General features: G+C 39.0%; 1 protein-coding gene across 1 annotated transcript in view; it reads right to left on the reverse strand.

Moving 5' to 3' along the window:
• The window catches only part of LOC109032661 (G-protein coupled receptor 158 smog), a 193,281-nt gene that overhangs the window by 37,236 nt on the left and 132,856 nt on the right, over nucleotides 1–23,189 (reverse strand). The window contains exon 9 of the mRNA XM_072302120.1: nucleotides 12,651–12,895. Coding sequence (XP_072158221.1) covers nucleotides 12,651–12,895 — 245 coding nt within the window. The remainder of the gene's footprint in view (nucleotides 1–12,650; nucleotides 12,896–23,189) is intronic.

Consider the following 23,189-nt stretch of genomic DNA (forward strand, 5'->3'; position numbering starts at 1 on the left):
GAAAAGAGAATAATAAGTTTGAAGTCTTACATATTAAGGATGCTTGGTATAAAGAAACAAACTTCAAGGTTGATTTCTGTGGCAGGAGTGCGCAAAAATCAGGATTTCAAATACATTTTGCTAAAACACTGGTTTCTTTCTAAGTTTTTGTCAAGAACGAAAACACCCGAACCCATCACGTTTAGAAGCATATTCCGCTTCTTTATTTGAATGAATCTCTTTTGTAAAACTATTGTTGTGAAATTTTTTAAATGAAACTAGTATAGTAGAATTTGTTCCATATCATATTGTTCTCTCACTGTGTAGATTAACTGTGAGTAAAATTATATTTACTAGCTTAATATCATTATGGTATAGTGAGAGGGCTGTGACCAAAATTTTTTGGTAAACTCAAAATTTCTCACATCCTCGGTATGCTGAAGAAAGTCTCTATATGCTGACAACATGTGGGCCGCGTTTAACAGAAAGGAACCAGGCCACATCAGCTATTGCCAAATTTAATCGGGCAATGTAATTTTTTACGTCAGAAAGTCTGTGTGATTTCTTTGAAAATTTTAAGGAATTTGCTTGGTACTATGGAGAAAAGTCACCGAAATTTGCACGAATATCTGCACAACTGTTTTCATGTAAAACATTAAATTGCCCAATTAAAGTTGACGACAGCTGATGTGGCTTGGTTCCTCTCTGTTTAACGCGGTCCATTTGGTACCGATATCCTATGCCAGTGGCGAAATGCAAAACATCATAAACTGCTAATTACAGGGAAAGTGGCTGGGCCAGGTTGCTGCATGGACGGTTCTCTGGTGATATTTTGAAGTGAAAAGACGATCCAATTAAGAGCATTAAGCTACTGACACTATTTGCAGACTTCTTTTCGGCATAAAAAAATATGAACAAAAATGAAATCACCGTGAATTTTCCTATTTTCCTTCGCTTATAGTATGTACCAAAATCTCTCCTCAATTTTTCCACCCGAATAAATGAAATTGCTGATTTAACAATTTTGTAGTTAAATAAAGTGACCGACATGTTTCAGTGTAAATTTAACACAGATAAATGCTAATTTAACCTCCTTCGTGGTTAAATTAGCTTTCCATTATTTAATAATGTACATTTGAAACATGTCGGACACGGTTTTTAGCAATTTAATTGTTATATCAGCAATTTCATTTTTTCGGTGGAAAAAAGAGAAAGATTTTGGTACGTACTGTAAACGAGGAAAAATAGGAAAAATCACTGGGAGTTCATTTTCGTTCATATTTTCTATGCCGAAAAGAAGTCTAAAAATAGTGTCAGTAACTTAACGCTCTTAATTTGTTTAATTTTCACTTAAAAATATCACCAGAAAACCGCACATGCACTACTTTCCGTGTGATTAGCAATTTATGATGTTTAGCATTTCGCCTCTAGCGGATCGCTCTCCTAATGGATTGCAATTTTTCCGTGCAGTACGGATTTGACAACCCCCACCAAGTCCGTCCTTCGTCCTGCTAACCCTCCCCCGCTTGGCAGCAGCCCGGCAGGCACTCTCTCATTTTTTAAAAAAAAATTCTTAATCCCTTCCTCCTTCCGCAGAGTTGCGCGGTACCTAGTTTGCGAATTAAACGCCCGTCATTTTCGCCCTCGCTTTTTTTCGTCGTTAATTAGTCCCCGTCCATGCCAGCCGCGCGTCCGAATCCCAGGTCCCCTGGTTTTCGAACAAAACCGTATATCTGAAGAGAGTTTATGTTGGAGTTATGCGGTTCTTCATGAGCAAGGCGAAGGTGTCGGGTAGCCCGGAAGCAACAGGGGTGGAGGTCAAACCGTCGCACAGTGGAACCATCACAGTAAGAAAATGTAACCAAAATTTTGTGTTAGTATGATTTAATGCCAAAGGCTGGCTAAACTATTAAAGACATGGTAAATGATAGCAATGGTGCTCAATGCTCCAAGATTTGTGGTTTGAAAGAGAGCAGTGGAGGTTAGGAGTCGTAGAGCGCGAGGGAGTGCTGTAAAGCGACTTATACAGGGTGAGCGAAAAGTCCCCGACCCCCCCTCTAACTTTTGAACGAATTGAGCTAGGGAAATGAAACTTTGGGGATGTTCCTATCTCAAAGGGGACCATCTTTTGGGGGGGGTCAAAATTTTGGTCCCCCCCTCAGGGGGGGACGGGAGCCCCCCAACTTTTTTTTTTCAAATGGCAACCCCTATCTTGTGATACCTCATTCAAAAGAGCATGAAAAACTAAGAATTTTGGCGCAAACCGCAGATCAATATCTTAATTTTTGACCGAGTTATGATAGGTCAAAGGTCAACTTTGACCTATTTTCAAAAAATCATAACTCCGGTTCAAATTATCGTAAAGGAAAAAATAAAACGGGAAAATTTACCAAATTGTGTCCGCTTTTAAGTAAAAATTGCAAAAATCACTTTGATTTAATTTTAAGGGGGGGCTCGGACCCCCAAATACGTCAATTCAAAGGTCATTCAATTTTCCCGCGAAATAAGCCAATTTCCCCTGGATTTGCCTCCACATTATCTCAGTAAGGTCAAAATCAGTTCAACATTACGTTGGCAAGTCCCCAAATTTCTGGAAAAGTTAAAAAAAATTATATTTAAACGGTCAAATTTAATTACCTTAAATATAATTTTTTTTAACTTTTCCAGAAATTTGGGGACTTGCCAACGTAATGTTGAACTGATTTTGACCTTACTGAGATAATGTGGAGGCAAATCCAGGGGAAATTGGCTTATTTCGCGGGAAAATTGAATGACCTTTGAATTGACGTATTTGGGGGTCCGAGCCCCCCCTTAAAATTAAATCAAAGTGATTTTTGCAATTTTTACTTAAAAGCGGACACAATTTGGTAAATTTTCCCGTTTTATTTTTTCCTTTACGATAATTTGAACCGGAGTTATGATTTTTTGAAAATAGGTCAAAGTTGACCTTTGACCTATCATAACTCGGTCAAAAATTAAGATATTGATCTGCGGTTTGCGCCAAAATTCTTAGTTTTTCATGCTCTTTTGAATGAGGTATCACAAGATAGGGGTTGCCATTTGAAAAAAAAAAGTTGGGGGGCTCCCGTCCCCCCCTGAGGGGGGGACCAAAATTTTGACCCCCCCCAAAAGATGGTCCCCTTTGAGATAGGAACATCCCCAAAGTTTCATTTCCCTAGCTCAATTCGTTCAAAAGTTAGAGGGGGGGTCGGGGACTTTTCGCTCACCCTGTATGTATGTATGTAAAGTATAACAAACGAGCTAAAAGTAAAAAACAACCCTTTTTTTGGCTTTTAACTCGTGTGATAGAAATAATTGCCATATTTCGTGTTAATATGGAAATTGAAACGCGAGGTAACGCAAACTCTTGGCTAACTTTTTCTGCGTTACCTTTTCCTGCGTCAAATCGACCAAATGTTGGGGTTGAAGGGACCAAATCTATAATTGACGAAGCGATAGACTGGATAGACATAGAGTATTAGGCAAAGGGAAAATGGGGCAATCCTATTGACTGAAACGGCAGGTTGTTAAACACTAAGGGGGAAATGATAAAGTAACTAAACGGTCTCTCACGGATTGCCCTTGGTTAGTCTTTTACTCGCCTCCCTACCAATGAGATCACTCCATTTGCCCCTTGTCTCTCTCTTTATCAATAAATTTCAAAAATCAGCCCGCTAGATAAAGAGAGTGTGATCATGTCAAAATATAGAGCCCTCAGGGCCCAGAAAGGCAGCCAATCCTCCCACAGGAGACGAACTACTGCATTGTCACTACCAACCCTCACATTCAAATGTCAAAAGAAAATAGCCAACAGTGTTTATAAACGAGCGTTTTAACGCAAAATCGAGGGGGTTCACGCAAAAATCAAAGTCTAATTTGTGATTCAATAATTTTTAAAATGAAACGTAGCGGTAATTATTGTCATAATAAGTATTTTGGAATAATTTGAGTGCATATGTTGGCGGCTCCTTGGGTCCGTAAGAGCTCCACTACCTCTTCAAATTTAGCTGATCAAATTTAGCTTCCAACTTGGATCGCATTTCCCAAAAAAGAACCAGCGCGATTGCAGTGTTTTCAAAATAGTGCAACTTCTCCTTTTCTTTTGAAAATACTTAATAAATGTACAGTATTACAATGTACGCAATTCTTTCCCGTTAAAATTAACAATTTTTTGGTGGGAAATCAGAACTATTTGCTATTCATATGAGATTTTTTAGATAATTATGAGAAGCAACATTTTTACAACACTGTAATCGCGCTAGTTCCTGCGATCCACTTATAAATGAGTTCCAATTTATTAATCTTCAATGGAATGAATATTGATATTGATAGACAAATGTGTGAAATCCAGTGGTTGCATTGGACAAAATCGGTAGGTGAGAGCTTACTAATGGTAATCTACGAGCGACCCCAAAGGTTAGACATAATTTTCACTCTTAGTCTATGACAGCCACTCGTTTCAACCAAAAAGATCGCAGGGCCGCACAGTGGACCGAGACAGTAGGTGAGGTCGGACAAAATTTCGAAACTTTAAAAGCTTAAAACTCCGTTTACACAAAACTTTGAAGTTCTAAAAGTGGTTCTGTTGGTTTCCTCGTGGTATTTTCTACGATAGGCACCTTTTAGAATTTAATATTTGGCGGGATAAACGTCAAAATTTGTAGTTTTAGTCAAACATTTCCTGTCCGACCTCCCTGATTGGTTCGATCCACTGTGGAAAGCTCCATTTTCTTTTTATCTTTTTTGTCCATAGCCTTGTCTGACAATTTCAATAATCAGCCCGCTGGTAATTTAACCTCTCCCATTGGCTTGCCCCACTGTGCGGCACCGAAAACAAACGTCCCCTCGAGTTGTTTCCGAGAAGATTTTCAGAGGAGCCCTGGGCTACCTGGTATCATTAGTGACATAGAGCTCATCTGAAAATGAACATGTTCCCTTTCAGGGAAAACTCGTTCGCATTTCAGATAAAGTTAAATTTAGAAAAACTCCGGCGGGCCTCGGGTGGCGTGAGAGCCTGAAAGAGTTTTCAGGGCATTAGGATTTTTTCCGAAATAAATGGCTCCGAACGGCGGGGCGTAATTTACGATCCTTCACTTTTCACGGCGCGGCGCTCCGCTCTTAGAAAGCCGCGCGGCGCCTTTTATTAGATAAAAAATGCCGACAACGCTTCCTTGACGTCACTTCAACACCTACCGCCGCCAGAGAGCTTCAGGCTCGGTTCCAGTTACCGACACGAAAAAAAAGAAGAAGAAAAAAGTTACTAACAGCCCTTTACCGCTAACCGCGCTTATAGTCTAATATAGCATAGGAAAAGGATATTGTTGTACCTAAAAACGTTTAACTTTTATCTTTTATCTTTTTAACTTAAAGAAACGAATTTTCAAAAAGTACTAAAGAAATTACCTTTTGAGCAACCTAAACTTTTTACGCATTTAGAAAATAACTTTGGTACTCTTGATTCTGGAAGAGCTCTTTAAGTGTTTAAATATATGCTTTTAGTTCTTGTGTTAAGAGAGAAAAATAACTGTAATACAATGTTTTTAAAAAACCGATTCTTGGGAGAAATGTTCAACTTTGATAGAAATATTCAATAATGCTACTTTGTAAAATTGTATGAAGTATAGACGGGGATTCGGACGACCTGGATAACCTGGAAGGTCAGGGAGAGTTAGGGAGTTCAACTTGTAGTAGAATTCAGGGAGTTTTGGGAGAAGGAATCAGCAGAAGCCAATGTAATTAAAAGAAAATATATGAGGGAAAGTCAGGAAATGCAAGGAGATTTGAAAAGAAAGTAGATATCCTCCTGAATGGGCCTGTTGCAAACTTTTGCTAGAGCAAAACTAAGAGTTGTTTTCTGCAGATAATGCCTCAAAAATCACGATGAGCGCATCGGCAAAGTCTGAAATGCACTCATAACTTCACAATCTGCGTAAGAAATTTGCGGTTCTTTGAGCTTCCCGCTTCGAAAACGATACTACGGTACAGGTGAACATTTTGTTAGAGGAGTCGTTCCATTGGCGACAATACTCATCATGGCCGACGCCAGTCCGCCAAAACACGTGTGATGGGACGAGATAACACCTGAACAGGATTAAACTATATAACAATCGGCGTGTTTACGTTCATATTTTCCTCGCCCACCTTAATTGACCTTGAACTCTCCTCGAATTACGCGAGAAACTGCGCAAGCGTCGGCCATGATGAATATTGCCGACGATGGAGCGACTCCTCTAACAAAATGTTCACCTGTGCAGTAGTATCGTTTTTGAAGCGGGACGCTCAAAATAACGCAAATTTCTTACGCAGATTGTGAATTTATGAGTGCATTTCAGACTTTGCCGATGCGCTCATCGTGATTTTTGAGGCATTATCTATAGGAAACAACTCTTCATTCTGCTCTAGCAAAAGTTTGCAACAGGCCCATTATTGCGGTGAAAATCCAAATACGTCCAATCTTCCTTTTTACTTGAGATACCCTGTTGGTGGCTGTCTCATTTTTAGCGGTCACCAGGAGAATTTGCATGAAATTGTTTTATTGCTTCATCTGAAAGTGCCTAAAGAGCTGATTTCACAGTATGTTTTATAATTTGTTTCTAATACGGGAAATAGTGTAAAAATAGATTTAAAAGTGAGAAAATGCACTGCATAGTGACGTCATCTGGCGGCTTTTTCCATTTAAACACATGTATTCAAGCAAATTAGATCATTTTGTCATATCTTCTCCAATGATCTTTTAATTCATGAACCAAGGGTATCCTCGTGTTCATTTCACTCAGTAGTTTCCATTTAAACATGAAATTCATTGAATTTCAGACCCATGCAAATTCTCCATTACGCAGAAAGGCTCATCCGGTAGAAAAAATGGAAGGAGTAGAGAAAGAGTCGGAAATCGAGAGCATTCTTTTCGGTATGATCTCATCGTGTAAAAAGTCATGGAGGACGAAAAGTTGCCACAGGAGTTGAGAAGTACAATGCCGTATAATTACGACGGGAAAGTTGTGCATATATCCGCATGAAAAGTGAACTTAGTTCTGAAAGCGGGCGCCCAAGATGCGGAGCCTTTACATATCTAATGCCCGAACAAAAGTTTCCAAAATGTCTCGCTTACATTTACCCAGCGTATTTAACCTCATCCTTTCGCAGCCGTCAAGGTTCGGTTTAATGTTCTGATGCAGAATTTCATGGGAAACCGTCCCGGCGCACAGTGGAACGAGTTAATGTGAGCAGTTGAACATGGCGTGGAAACTTTTAAAGATGGTATTTACATTAATAAAAAAGGTAGACGTTTTAAAACTGATTTCTAATGATTTTAACGCATTTCCTCCGGGAAGCGTCCCTTAATATTCTTAATGTAACGAAGTAACCATTAAGATGGACCACCATTGGGTTGATTGCTGAAATCGATGAGTAAAGTTTTTTTGGAATAAACAGCGAAAATGTGCTAATAGGCATTACGGATTCGTTTTCGGACAAGTATTGGGGGAAAAGTCAGTATGGGTCACTAAAACGTGTTCATTTTATTTGATATTCTGAAAGTACTAAGTCAGTAGATACTCGTAATAAGGTGATTTTTTCGCATTTTTATGGAGCCGAAATCGCGAGGAAAACCGCTTTTGAAAAATCCAAAAACTACAAGACATTTCAATCGCACCCGAAAGGCGGGAAACTAACGGTGGTAATGTACTGTGGTAGTCAAATCGCAGTCTTCTCTCACTTCCCACTGATGTTTGTTAAAATAAAAAGTGTCTCAATGTGAAATTATTGCTTGTTCACCACAGATAACATAAGTGGCATTCGATTCTTTAATTCTAAGGATATAATTTCGACTTTAGTATAGTGTTCTCACATACGATGGATAATTTACGATAGTCGTAAAGATTTGTGCTCGCTTCTGATTATTGCCGGATGACAGCATTCGGTTCGGCGCGAAACCGGGGCGTTTTAAATTTGCGTTTAAGTTGAGCGATTTGAACTGCATATTTCTCAGTTATTGAGTTACTTTTTCGCGTTTTTAGTGTGCGCATCGTGTTATACGCGCAATTTACCTTGAGAACAAGGTATTCGCAATTCAAAATTCGTTTATAGCTTAATGACCCATCTTTGCAACATTTCTCGATGTGTGATGTGCGAAAATAGATTCACACCTTGAAGTTTTTTTCATTATATCAAGCATTGTGAAGGTATAAAACTTCAAATTTAATGGTCTTCTTTCTAAGCCTGTTTTCCGCGATTCCTTAATGCCGAAAGTTTCATAGTTAATATTGAAATTGCTGGAAGAGCGCAACATTTCTTGCTGCCGCCTTGGATACAACTATTCGTACTCATGGGATGTCTGTGTTGCATATACAACTGTTTGAAGGCGCTTTGACTGTTTGAAGGCGCTCGAAGACGTGAGACGTTGCTAATTCATTACTATAGTCGTTTGATCCATGACTCTGAGCCTCGCCTGCTAGCTGATTATTAAGATTGATAGACAAAGCGATAGAGAAAGAGAAAACGGGGAAATTGAGTGATCCTTCGGTGGAAGCGGGTGGTTACAATGAACGAAGGAAGTAAGGAATAGATAAACTAACGGTAATACGAATGAGATCCTACACCTAGTCCATCGTTTTCTTCCTTAGTATATAACAACTAGCCGTTGTAGCCGATGAGATAGCTGCATTTTTCGTTTGCATTTTTTGTCCATACCTTTGTACATCAATTTCAAAAATCAGCCGCCAGTTAGTGTATGAAATTAAGAACCGCAATCACGTGTATCCTCACTTAAACTTTTACGTAGGATGCATGAAAAAATTCCAAATTCTATTCAAGAAGTTTAAAATAGTGTATTTTGTATGCATCGGATCAAAGCTGCCGTTCACATAAAAACCTACCACACTTTGCTTGTAAGTGTCTCAAGTAGACACTTGAGACAAATCGCGTACTAAACTAACTTTTTCACGTTTTATAATGGAACAGATAACTTTTTCTGTACGTTGGATGTTTCTTGATAATTTTTTTAGTCTTATAAATGAGATGATAGGCAAAATTTTGTCGAACCAAACACAAATTATTTGCTGAATGGATGAAATCGGTGTCGCAGAGCGCTAGGGTGCGCTGTGAGAGCGGCTCTTAGGTATGTAAAGAATTGTATTAAGTAGACAATTTACCCTGCTTTGATTCTGGTTTTCCGTCAGTGGAAAGCTAGAGTTAACCGCGAATTTTGAAAGTTTACGATAAATTCGATTTGCATTACGTAACTCTCGATTTAAAAATAAAAACATGTTTTGTAGAAATTTCCCGCCCATATGGTCCATTTGCAGTTTTAGTCACCAATTTCATATCGTCCCACCTGTCTCAATTGTCCGTTCTACTGTGCGGCGTAACTCGGCATCATCAATCACCAAACACTGACGCTGGCAGCGTTTAGCGGTGTGCTAATCAACGCAAATGAGTACCTGTGACGCGATGGCACTCTGATAAGTTTTCATTGGAGGATGTGAGGGGAAGGAAGAAGGGTTGGAATGTCAGAATAAAAAGTTTCTCCTCCTGACAAAATTCTTCACACATCTTTGACCCCCATCGTAAAGGCTTCACTTAATTTTGGGATGAGCCCCATTATCCATACAACTCAATACTTTTCAGGGCTCGCGTAAACATTTGGTCACGTCAGAGGTGCGACAACATGCTTGAAGTCAAGGCTGCCTGGGATAGAAGGGTAAAGGTAGTGGTGTAACACATTTATTTTCAAGTGGAGCTCTCGCAAGTTTACATTTCTATGATAAAGGACCATTCTTTTTTTTATTATTGAATTTTATTTTATTTTGCCACCCTAGCTGAAAGGAAGTATTTTTTGACGTAAAAGATTTATATACCCATTTTGAAATCTACTACCCTCCGGCGAAATTTATGGAAAAGTAGCCATTATACTGATTGGTTTTTGGTTTGAATAATATATCGACGGTGTAAGTCGGCAATAACATAACTCGTTTGCAGTGTCCGAAAATCTCCGCCTCTGTTATTTTTTTAAATGAGAACAAATTGACATCATTCCTTGAAGTTTTTGCAGAATTTTCTTCGCGAGGAGAAGAAAAATCACGGCAGTTTTAAAAAATTGCCGTTGAGTGGTTTTCCGTTTAAAAAATAAAGTCTGACAGGAAGTCTGCGACGTCGCAAACCGAGTTATGTGATTGCCGACTTACATCGTCGATTTATATGGGTTTTTTTTTCATCGATTCAACTGAGATTAATCCATGCAGAGAATACAAAAATTTCAAAAGCATGAGCTGAAAAATGCTGACTCCGCGAGTTTAAATATTAGAGCATAACAGAGCTGAGCGGCGCGGCATGCTGCCAGCGCAGAACAACCTAACCAAGCGGCGCCTACAAAACCTACGGGGATACTTCAAGCATTACGCAATGTTTGAAGTATCCCCTTAGGTTTGTAGGCGCCAAAGCGCGTTCCGCGCTGGCATCATGCCGCGCCGTATCACGGCGCTGTAACAGGAAGTCTGCGACGTCGCAAACCGAATTATGTGATTGCCGACTTACATCGTCGATATACGAGCGAGGATAAACTAGACAACGAGAAATGCAGTTGGACTAATTGAAGCTAAGCCGTCCAATTCGAACAGCGGATGATATTAAAGGTATCGAAATAGTTTTTTTCCACGTAGGATCCGAACTTTTTTACGAAGTGAATGATGCGCTGTAATATTGCTTCCGAACGTTTGACAGTAGCGAGTCACGGTCAATTTTTGTCATTGTCCTCCCGTAATCAATGCTAATCAGAGCGATCTGCTAATTCCGCGCTGGAAGGGGGGGGGGGGTAGCGTGTGGGGGATGCGAAGGGGGAGGAAAAAGGGGGGCTGATAAGTGAATCTCCTGTAATTCAATACATTTCTCCCAACGTGCCTTGCGTGACGAAGCGCGCTAAACTCTCCTTGTAACGTTGCCGGACCGCATGAAAATTCCTGTTTCTCGTATACCTTGCGGAAAGGTGACTTATCACGATAGCGCAACGGTGTCACCTAGTCCTGCTGTTCCTGTTCCGAAATGCATTTGGATAAAATAGATTATCCGAGACTGGATTAATCCGATTGACAAATAGAATGGGCCCCCTGGACTCCGAACAAAGGTGGAGTAAAAACACAGACGGAAGTCTGATGTTGCCGTAACGTCGCGGAAATTTAAGTCCCTTGAGGCAAATCTAACAATTTGGCGATGAAATGAAATTTTTTGAACCGTAAAAATTTGTCGCCGACGTCTGAGACGTGTGGCCTTGTATGGCTGCACGACACTTGCGCACACTTTTCGTACCGATAACGGTTGCGCACAAAATTCCGAATTTTCATTTGCGCACAGTTTTACCGATAACGTTTGCGCACACTGCACTATGTGGCAACGCTGCACCTACGCAACGCGAATCACCCGGACACCGGGCCCGGGTTTGTTATTGTCGGCGAGGTGCATTATCGTGTTGTGATAAGGAAGGTCCACGACAAAAGGAGGAAGAGGTGTGTCTGGAAAGGAGTAACTCAGTAACCTGCGGACCGTTGCTGTCAACACAGTGCCGAATTTTAAATTGTTTTAATGTGCAACTTTTTAACGTGTTTTAGCTCGAGTTTTAAACAGTTTTAATGATAATAATCGTTTTTAATAATCGTGAGTTGTTTGACAGCATATTTTAAACCGTTTTTATTCCTTTATTCGCAAGTGTGTGTGAGTGTATTTCAGTTAAAATTTAATAAAATGAGTTCTGATACGGGCTTTCAGATAATGAGAAGCAATAAAGGCAAACCAATGATACTAGTCGAAGGCTATAAATTCCGACAATTTCGCGTTAAAAAAAAAAATATACATTGGCGGTGTTCGAAAAAAGAGTGCCGGGCTACGATCAAAACAGATGTACCGATGACTACTTTGCTTGAAACGACCAACAAGGAACACAGACCGCAACATGCTCCACCAAGTGATAAAGAAATCGAGCTGCAGCTTATAAGAACCAGTCTGAAGAGAAAAGCAACCGAAAATCTAAATGAACCTCACACACACTCTCAAACTCACTCACTTCTGTTTCATCACTCGTTTACTCGCCCCCTCTGTTCGGTTTTAAACAATGCGTGCGTATAAATATGCTCCGTATAATGCAGCGTTGCCACATAGTGCAGTGTGCGCAAACGTTATCGGTAAAACTGTGCGCAAATGAAAATTCGGAATTTTGTGCGCAAACGTTATCGGTACGAAAAGTGTGCGCAAACGTCGTGCACCGTATGGGGTGCACGTATAGAGTACCTATGCCGACAGAGTATGGTCATTCTTATCTCTTTAGTAGAAAAAAGTTGTGCCGCTTTTTGATTAGTCCACAAGTTTTATAAGCAAGCATGATGCCCTTACAGCCGTGAATAAACAAACACTTCTATTGGTTGATAGGCTTCCAAAATTTAAGCCGACTCCTCCACGAGAAATACTTTTTAGGCAAAATTTTTTGTAGGCAAATAAAGATGATTTGACGATTTTTCCCCGACATCCCCTGGTTTTCCCGGTATTCCTTGACCCAGACTCCAACCCTGACTCGGGTCACCTGACCGAGAATCGAAGTGCGAAAATTTTGGATTACAGGGATAGAGATACGTAGTTTTTCAATTAAAGCATGGATTAGAAATGTATTGGGGCGGAAGGAAGGTTCTTACCTTGGGCGAGAAGATGAGAAGGAGGACGAGTGAGTTGGTGAGCTGGGAGCGGATGAAGGCAACGACGAGGACGTTGGTGGGGCTCATGGCGGACCAGTAGAGGATCCGGATGACGTAGAACACCGAGCTGAAGAGGATCTCTACGAAGACGGCCCCGCTCAGGAACGTCCTCTCGTTGAACTGCACCGAAGCGTTGCGGGCCGCGTAGCCCAACTGCAGCCCAAATAGCAGGAACATCAGCTCCGCTGAAAACCGAAATCCCATTCGAAATCAACAGGCGTTACTCATAAACGGAAAAAATTGAATGTTGATTCAGCATTCATACTGGGAAAAAAATGTGCGACAAGTATCAAATGCTAATTTTTCATTTAAAAACAAGCTAACATCTCCGGCCCTCGGGTGCCGGAGAAGGAAGCGATTCAAAGTTCCCTCGAATAGTTTATATATTAAATTTAATCAACCGGAGGCGAGTTGAAATATGGCAATGCCGTGAGAGCAAAAATTAATACGTCTTAAATGAGCTGAGTTATCTTCTTAGATTTTTCATAACCTCACAATCGAGTAACCGATTAATCGACGTATAAAACTTCGAACGCATATAAAAACTGTTCCTTCATTAATAATTACCCAACACTTAAATGAGATGAGCTTGAAATGAGCTCGGATTTTGGAAAATTGCTCAAAAATAATAGATTTTGGCTCATGAGTTAAAGACGCCCAATGGCAACCACGGCGTCGGTTTCGTCGCTGCTGACGTCATTAGCGACTTGTAATTCCCATTGATTCTCACAGCCCTCGAATAACAAGCCCACTCCCCCTTTCCTACCTGCCTTTGCTTCTGTTCGGCAGAAATACTTCCAATAAATACAATAATCAAAACGGTGAATTCTCCCGCTTCAGTCGGAAACTCGGACTCCAATGTAAATAGTACCGATACCGATTGTCGTAAATACAGTCGCGCAGTATTGATCGGAGCACGCGGAAGCGGAGGATGGTTCAGGAACATGCTTTTTTACGCATCACTCACCGGTGAGATATTGCAGTTTCGATCGAAGTCGAAAGCAGGAGTTAAATCTCATTATGCATTTCATCTTTTCCCTCTGTCAGTAAAAGCAAAACGACAGAACCAATCGTCAGATAGCGCTTCGGTGCGGCAGACTCTCACTTCAGCGGCGGATGAAAGGGGACCGTAACCCGATGAATAAATCCGTAGCACAAAATGAGATAATAATATTAATTCACGCGTTCTTAAAACGGAGGGATGGAACAGCACAGAGTGTGCAGAGCTCAAAGAGAAAAAATCCAAGGACGTTTTTCGTAGGATCACTCTAAGAGAGAAACGTAACTAAAGGGTATCCCGGGATAAGCATGTTAAAATGCCCTTGCGAATTGATTTTTATTTTAACCATTTTAAGTCATCAAGGGTGTCCTAAAACTTAGGTTTTGGGGGATTTTAGCCCCCCAACCCCCTCCGACCCCCCTCACACCCCCAAAAACCGCTTTTTTGGGCTATTTTTGACTATGCTAACGTCATTTCCTCATAACTTTCGTAATTTTCGATAGAATTGAACCAAAATTTGTCAGAATCTACATTAATTAGCTTAGTTTTTGTAGAAAAAAATTCATTATCATCGGATAATATTTTAGCCTCCAAAAAAATTTGTAAAATTTTTGAAAAAATCATTTTTTTCCTTTTTTTGCGGCTAGGTGGCGTATGGAAACATGCACACAAACAAAAATTGTCTCTTTTCTTAATTTACACATCCAATAAGATACAGTAAAAATTTCGTGTTGATCGGAGTGGTGCGCCATACTTAAAAACGCAATTTTCTAACCTCAAAACGGCCTGAATGCCACCATTAGCCTCCTTTGATGACTAGGCGTGGAGAAATGTAGAGAGAAATATCCGGTTTTATCGTCTCACCTCTTAAGTGATCCACTTAAGTACCTTGAGTCAAAATTTCGAGTCGATCAGAGTGGTGCGCAACACCCAGGCACGCAATTTTCTAACCTCAAAACGCCGAAATTGCCCATTTCGGCACACATTATCACTCCGTGTGGAAAAATACGAAGAGGTACATCCGATATTATTGTCCTTCCTCATGAATTAGACACATAAGTGCATTTAGTCAAAATTTCGTGTCGATCAGAGTGGTGCGCAACACCAAAGCACGCAATTTTCTAACCTCAAAACGCCGAAATTGCCCATTTCGGCACCCATTATCACTCTGTGTAAAATGATAAGAAGAGATACATCCGATATTATAGCCCTACCTCATGAATTAGACACATAAGTGCATTTAGTCAAAATTTCGTGTCGATCAGAGTGGTGCGCAACACCAAAGCACGCAATTTTCTAACCTCAAAACGCCGAAATTGCCCATTTCGGCACCCATTATCACTCTGTGTAAAATGATAAGAAGAGATACATCCGATATTATAGTCCTACCTCATGAATTAGGCACTTAAGTGCATTTAATCAAAATTTCGTGTCGATCAGAGTGGTGCGCAACACCCAAGCACGCAATTTTCTAACCTCAAAACGCCGAAATTGCCCATTTCGGCACCCATTATCACTCCGTGTAAAATGATAAGAAGAGATACATCCGATATTATAGTCCTAACTCATGAATTAGGCACTTAAGGTTTATCTACAACTGCGTGAAGTAAGAAATTTCTCCGCGCAGGGGGCGCCACCGCTGTGTTTTAGAGTCCGTACAGCTCCACGTGAGTCCTTGAGCTTTTATAAAAGTTGAAGGAATTTCTGTTTAAATCGAAGAGTTATAAGTTCTAGCCATAACATTCTTCTTCCTATTGACCCTAAAAACAACGTGAAAAGTCATTTCTGAAGCTCTGCAATTTGATCCCAGAAAAAAGTAGGGTTAAGCATGCATGATGACCTTGATGCAACCAATCGCGCTTGATCGCTCTCAGCAGTTGGCAGATATCTCTCTCCCACCGTGAGCTGTCTCTCTCGCACTTACAGATATCCCGTAAGAGAAACTGGGATCAATTTACAGCTTTTCTTATTAGACTTTCAAAGCTCGCGTTTGTTTCTAAGGATTCCAGACGTATGCTGCTAGAACTTATGAGTCTTAGAATTTAAGATACCTATTGTGATATTTAAATAATCACTGATTTCGGAGTCGGATTTTAGCAGCGCGACGTGGTGGATTTTTTCGGAACTACAGCTGAAGATTAACCTTAAGTGCATTTAGTCAAAATTTCGTGTCGATCTGAGTGATGCGCAACACCCGAACACGCCGCTTTCTAACCTGAAACCTCCCAAAATTCCCATTTTGGCATTCATTATCACTGTATGTCAGCCAAGATCCCGCTTGAAAATTGCATGATGCACATTTCAAAGTTTATTTTGGCACCCTGCCGCGTAGCAGACCTGGTCACTCAAGGAAACCTCTAAACTCCTAGGATATATATGACGGTAGGGAGGCTCGCTCATCCCCCACGAAGAAGCGTTCCCTCGTCCAAACTTCCATAATACGTAGCGGTGCAATGAGTACTGGCAAATTCAAGTCAATAAATTAACAAGAGGTTAGAAAGAATCCTAAAGTAAAAGGAAAACACTTTTTCAGTAAAGAAACTTTGTTATGAGTGAAAGAAACGGTTTTTTTTTTTTTTAAATATAATTAACATTTACAATTGTAGAGATGACAAAATTATTACTTAAGGTAAGACATGATATGCAAATCGGAAAATAAACAAAAATCAATTGCAAGAAATAAATACGAGTGATTAATGGTTTTAAGTTGCTCCATTTTGCTAGTGTCAATCGCAATTTTGCGTTTGAATTTACAGGATAGATTTTTTTTAAGAAGCACGAGATAAATTTCATCTAATTTGGTTGGTATTTGGTATGATTTTTTCTTGGCAAAGAAGGTTCATTTTAACAGACTTTGTCAACAAACACTTGCTTGTTACAATTTTTTTTTGTTTACCTCTGAAACAATTTGCACGTATATTAGGTTAAAACAAAAACAAAAGACAAATTGAAGGTGTGTTTTTTTTTTTTTTTTTTTTTGAAGTGGGTCAGACTTCACGTAGTGTGTCTGGGGATTCATGAAGGGAATCCCTCTGGGAGAGCTGAAGGGTATACTGAGGCCAATGCTAGACCACGGTAAATACGACCATATTACGGTAAATACGACTATATTTCGGTAAATACGTCTACTGTAATCCGTTAAATTCGGCTATTTAAGCGTTAAATTCGACTAATTGTCCTACGTATTACGTGACAGATGCAATAAAACCCCGCAAGACGCCAAAAATTTCTGCGGAAATACCCAGATCTCCCCTACGGCGCTGAAAGGACTTCACCAGGCCCGGCACGCCCCGTGATCCCACCAAACACGGCTCAATTCATGAGGAGAGGTTTCCCTGAGTGACCAGGTCTGCTACGCGGCAGGGTGCCAAAATAAACTTTGAAATGTGCATCATGCAATTTTCAAGCGGGATCTTGGCTGACATACAGTGATAATGAATGCCAAAATGGGAATTTTGGGAGGTTTCAGGTTAGAAAGCGGCGTGTTCGGGTGTTGCGCATCACTCAGATCAACACGAAATTTTGACTCGAGGTACTCAAGTGTCTGATTCATGAGGTAGGACTATAAAATCGAATGTACCCACCTCTCTTTTGTTTACACGGAGTGATAATGGGTGCCGAAATGGGCAATTTCGACGTTTTGAGGTTAGAAAATTGCGTGCTTGGGTGTTGCGCACCACTCTGATCGACACGAAATTTTGACTAAATGCACTTAAGTGCCTAATTCATGAGGTAGGACTATAATATCGGATGTATCTCTTCTTATCATTTTACACAGAGTGATAATGGGTGCCGAAATGGGCAATTTCGGCGTTTTGAGGTTAGAAAATTGCGTGCTTGGGTGTTGCGCACCACTCTGATCGACACGAAATTTTGACTAAATGCACTTAAGTGCCTAATTCATGAGGTAGGACTATAATATCGGATGTATCTCTTCTTATCATTTTACACGGAGTGATAATGGGTGCCGAAATGGGCAATTTCGGCGTTTTGAGGTTAGAAAATTGCGTGCTTGGGTGTTGCGCACCACTCTGATCGACACGAAATTTTGACTAAATGCACTTAAGTGCCTAATTCATGAGGTAGGACTATAATATCGGATGTATCTCTTCTTATCATTTTACACAGAGTGATAATGGGTGCCGAAATGGGCAATTTCGGCGTTTTGAGGTTAGAAAATTGCGTGCTTTGGTGTTGCGCACCACTCTGATCGACACGAAATTTTGACTAAATGCACTTATGTGTCTAATTCATGAGGAAGGACAATAATATCGGATGTACCTCTTCGTATTTTTCCACACGGAGTGATAATGTGTGCCGAAATGGGCAATTTCGGCGTTTTGAGGTTAGAAAATTGCGTGCCTGGGTGTTGCGCACCACTCTGATCGACTCGAAATTTTGACTCAAGGTACTTAAGTGGATCACTTAAGAGGTGAGACGATAAAACCGGATATTTCTCTCTACATTTCTCCACGCCTAGTCATCAAAGGAGGCTAATGGTGGCATTCAGGCCGTTTTGAGGTTAGAAAATTGCGTTTTTAAGTATGGCGCACCACTCCGATCAACACGAAATTTTTACTGTATCTTATTGGATGTGTAAATTAAGAAAGGAGACAATTTTTGTTTGTGTGCATGTTTCCATACGCCACCTAGCCGCAAAAAAAGGAAAAAAAATGATTTTTTTCAAAAATTTTACAAATTTTTTTGGAGGCTAAAATATTATCCGATGATAATGAATTTTTTTCTACAAAAACTAAGCTAATTAATGTAGATTCTGACAAATTTTGGTTCAATTCTATCGAAAATTACGAAAGTTATGAGGAAATGACGTTAGCATAGTCAAAAATAGCCCAAAAAAGCGGTTTTTGGGGGTGTGAGGGGGTCGGAGGGGGTTGGGGGGCTAAAATCCCCCAAAACCCAAGTTTTAGGACACCCTTGATGACTTAAAATGGTTAAAATAAAAATCAATTCGCAAGGGCATTTTGACATGCTTATCCCGGGATACCCTTTCAATGTTGCTAAATCAGGGTGTCTAGTGTCTACTAAAACAGGCTAGCAAAAAATCAGCACTTTCACAGTACTTTTTCAGTACATTCCCGCGAAATTCAGTACCTCCTCAGCGGGCAAATTCAGTACTTTTTTGGGCCTCCAATTTACGAAATTCGAAAAGTTTAAAAAATTTGAATTACTCGCTCAAATTGCGACAAAAATGAAAAAAAAAATCCGGACCATCTTCCGGAATTTCCGCACTTTTTCAGTACTACCGGGCCGCCCTTAAAAAATCAGTACTATTTCCGGACATTCCAAAAATTCCGGACTTGTAGAGTGTAGACACCCTGTAAATTTTTCCTCGCAAATTCTATTTTTACTATTAAAGAATCTTTGGCCTTTCTGATTGAAAATTTCTATATTTTTCCTCTGATCCCGTGCAAAAAATTAGGAATATTTTGGAAAAAGTTGAAAGTCATAAATGTGCCATAACTCCTATGAATGCATATCGATGGTAAAGGAGGAGTTGCGTTTTGGGCCTTTTCCGGCCCCACCTGGATTTTGCTAAATGTTTCATATTTTCAAAGCACTAGTTTTAGGTAGACTCTGTGCCAAATATTAGACCGAACGGAGCCCATGCAAGGGCGCAGCAGCGCCTCAAACCCAAAATCCTGGAATCGAAAAACAATTATTTTCGTCGACTTTTTCGACTGTTATCACTCTTCCAGCACATGATTCTTATGTATTTTTTTGCGTACTTTTCGTTTCTGGCCTTTTTAAAGGCCTCCGATCAATTTTAAGGGGCCTTATGGCCCATTGTTGCCATTTTTGGCCCATTTTTAGGGGTTTTTTCCATTTAACACATTCAAAACTCAACTTAATCCAAAAACTGTGTACATTTTTGAAAAGTACGTAAAAAAATGAATAAAAAATGTTCGTAAAATTTTTTCCTATGTTGCCAAATTTCCGAGAAAATTGGTCCCAAAGTGTCGAAAACGGCAAAAAATCGATAAATCGCCGCGTCTAAGGTTCAAGAAAGTGGAGTACATTTTTCATACTGTACCAGATAACAGCTCTTATCCATCCATACAACATACTAAAATATCATAGTTGTACCTGGATTCCCACGATGTGAAAATTGACCGAGATGTCGATTTTAGCCCAGATAGCACAAAATATTTTGAAAATATTTTGAAAATATTGTCACCTTTATCAAAATATTTTCATAACAATGTTGTCATGAAAATATTTTCAAAATATTTTTAAAATGTTTTTAAAACATTTTTGGGGAACATTTTGAAAATTTTTACAAAAAATATTTTTAAAATAATCCAAAAATATTGCCTGTAAATAATTTCAAAATATTACTTAAAAACTATTTTTAAAATATTTTAAAATTATTATTGTAAAATTATTCCCAGAAAATATTTTGAAATTATTTTTAAAATATTTGTAAGCTTTTATTTTAAAAATGTTTACTGCTTATATTTTTGAAATATTTTAAAAATATTTGTTGCCTGCCAAATGCTTTTAAAATATTTTTCAATTGTAAAAATTTCACGCTGATTTTTTAAACATTAAAAAAGAAAAAGAAAAGAAAAACGGTACCCCCATTTAAGTTGTAAATAAATATTCGTGTATAACATTCACTGCAGATTGATATTTCATCCGGGATTAAAATTTGGGGGTGTGCTTTCAAATGCAATTATTCTGACGTGGCAATACTCCATAAAAATATTGATCCCCAGTGGGGACTCGTACTCACAGATTTCGGGCCAGACCTAGTGAAGCGGCCTTTTTATACTTGAAGGCAGCTCTTTTGAATGTTTTTCGACCTTAGTCACCCTCTATGGGTGTGTACTATATGTATTTTTCTACGTACTTTTCATATCTGGCCATAAAAATGGCTTCCTGTGAGTTTTAAAAGGCCTAACGGTCCATTGTTGCCAATTTTCACCAATTTTTAGGGGTTTTTTCAAGTTTACGTGTGTGAAACTTAATTTAATCTAGAAACCGTGTACAATTTCGGAAAGAACGTAAAAAAATACATAGAAATGTGATTTGTACCTTTTCCCTACGTTGCCAAATTTTCGAGAAAAATCGTCCTGAAGCGTCAAAAATGCCAAAAATTGGATTAATCATCACGTCGGAGGTTCCAGGAAGTGAATTTCAAGTTTTTTTTCACTACAAATAACGTATCGAAAATGTAAAATTGCAATGCATCTCAAGGAACATGTAATGGCGCAGATGAACGTGACAAAACGGGCCCTCAAGGTGCTTTTACGTTATCCTTCACTCCAGTTCACCTCTTTATTCCTGTAACCTCGAGATAATCCTTGGTTCTCAAGATGCTTGCTACAGGCCAAATATACCGAAGAACAGAAAATGCGTGGAGAAAGTGTCCCACGATCCACATGAATGTCATAATTCACTTCCTGGAACCTCCGACGTGATGATTAATCCAATTTTTGGCATTTTTGACGCTTCAGGACGATTTTTCTCGAAAATTTGGCAACGTAGGGAAAAGGTACAAATCACATTTCTATGTATTTTTTTACGTTCTTTCCGAAATTGTACACGGTTTCTAGATTAAATTAAGTTTCAAACACGTAAACTTGAAAAAACCCCTAAAAATTGGTGAAAATTGGCAACAATGGACCGTTAGGCCTTTTAAAACTCACAGGAAGCCATTTTTATGGCCAGATATGAAAAGTACGTAGAAAAATACATATAGTACACACCCATAGAGGGTGACTAAGGTCGAAAAACATTCAAAAGAGCTGCCTTCAAGTATAAAAAGGCCGCTAAAATCGACATCTCGGTCAATTTTCACATCGTGGGAATCCAGGTACAACTATGATATTTTAGTATGTTGTATGGATGGATAAGAGCTGTTATCTGGTACAGTATGAAAAATGTACTCCACTTTCTTGAACCTTAGACGCGGCGATTTATCGATTTTTTGCCGTTTTCGACACTTTGGGACCAATTTTCTCGGAAATTTGGCAACATAGGAAAAAATTTTACGAACATTTTTTATTCATTTTTTTACGTACTTTTCAAAAATGTACACAGTTTTTGGATTAAGTTGAGTTTTGAATGTGTTAAATGGAAAAAACCCCTAAAAATGGGCCAAAAATGGCAACAATGGGCCATAAGGCCCCTTAAAATTGATCGGAGGCCTTTAAAAAGGCCAGAAACGAAAAGTACGCAAAAAAATACATAAGAATCATGTGCTGGAAGAGTGATAACAGTCGAAAAAGTCGACGAAAATAATTGTTTTTCGATTCCAGGATTTTGGGTTTGAGGCGCTGCTGCGCCCTTGCATGGGCTCCGTTCGGTCTAATATTTGGCACAGGGTCTACCTAAAACTAGTACTTTGAAAATATGAAACATTTAGCAAAATCCAGGTGGGGCCGGAAAAGGCCCAAAACGCAACTCCTCCTTTGAACAAGTTGGTTTTTGCAATCGCTAGCGATAGCAATATTCGTCATGGGAACTTTTGCTTCTGGGATATGAAAATTTTAAGGTACAGTTCGTTTGTAGTATCTTCAGAATTGAAGGGGCTATGTAATTTTGTGTCGACATCTCTTTTTTAACATTTTTAATTTTTTTTCTTTGCATACAAGAAAGCTGTTATTTACCAATTATTTATTTTCGTTGGATTATGTATGGTTTTAGGAAGTTAACGCATTTAACTTTCAGTTTCGTTTTTTCGGCGTAAAGTATGATATTTTTACTCTACGCATATGCCCGAATACGCATCATAACGACGGTGAAACTGCCAAACCACGTATCTCGTTTGCTGTGTTTAAAAATCTCCGCTCACATTTTATTTTTTTGAAGTAGACCAAATCAATATCATTCCTTGAAATTTTCACAGAATTTTCTCCGCACGAAGAGGAAAAATCACGGAAATTTTCAAGACTGGACGTTAAGTAGCTTTTCATTTAAAAAATAAAGTATGACAGGAAGTCTGCGACGTCGCAAACCGAGATACGTGGTTTGGTAGTTTCACCGTCGATAAGTGACCTATGTGCTTCCTAAGTTGCCATTTTTTTCATTCAAATAGATGTAACCGAAATGTTAGATGTGTACTACCTATACTACTTTCATGTCATTGCTTTATTTATTTATTTTTTTATTTATTTACTTTTTGCGTAGGTATAAATTGTTATTTTTTGCTGAGTTTTTGAGAAAATATTGCTTTAAGAACGTGGAATGTAAATTAATTTTATTGAAAAAAGAAAATACCATCATTAATTTGGGCGAACAGAGAAAATATACATCAATATTTGGGTCAACATCTCCCTGATTATATAAAGGATGAATATATTAGTATTTCTGTATCAAAAAACTTAGCTTTTGTCTTCAGAGATACGATGATTCTAGTCCCAGTCAATTTGTTTTATTGAAAAAACAAAAAAACAAAAAATAAATAAATAAAAAAAAAAAAAAAAAAACTGAAATGTTAGACATACTATTTTCAT

This window comes from Bemisia tabaci, chromosome 7, assembly GCF_918797505.1.
Source record: "Bemisia tabaci chromosome 7, PGI_BMITA_v3".
NCBI classification, from domain to species: Eukaryota; Metazoa; Arthropoda; class Insecta; order Hemiptera; family Aleyrodidae; genus Bemisia; species Bemisia tabaci.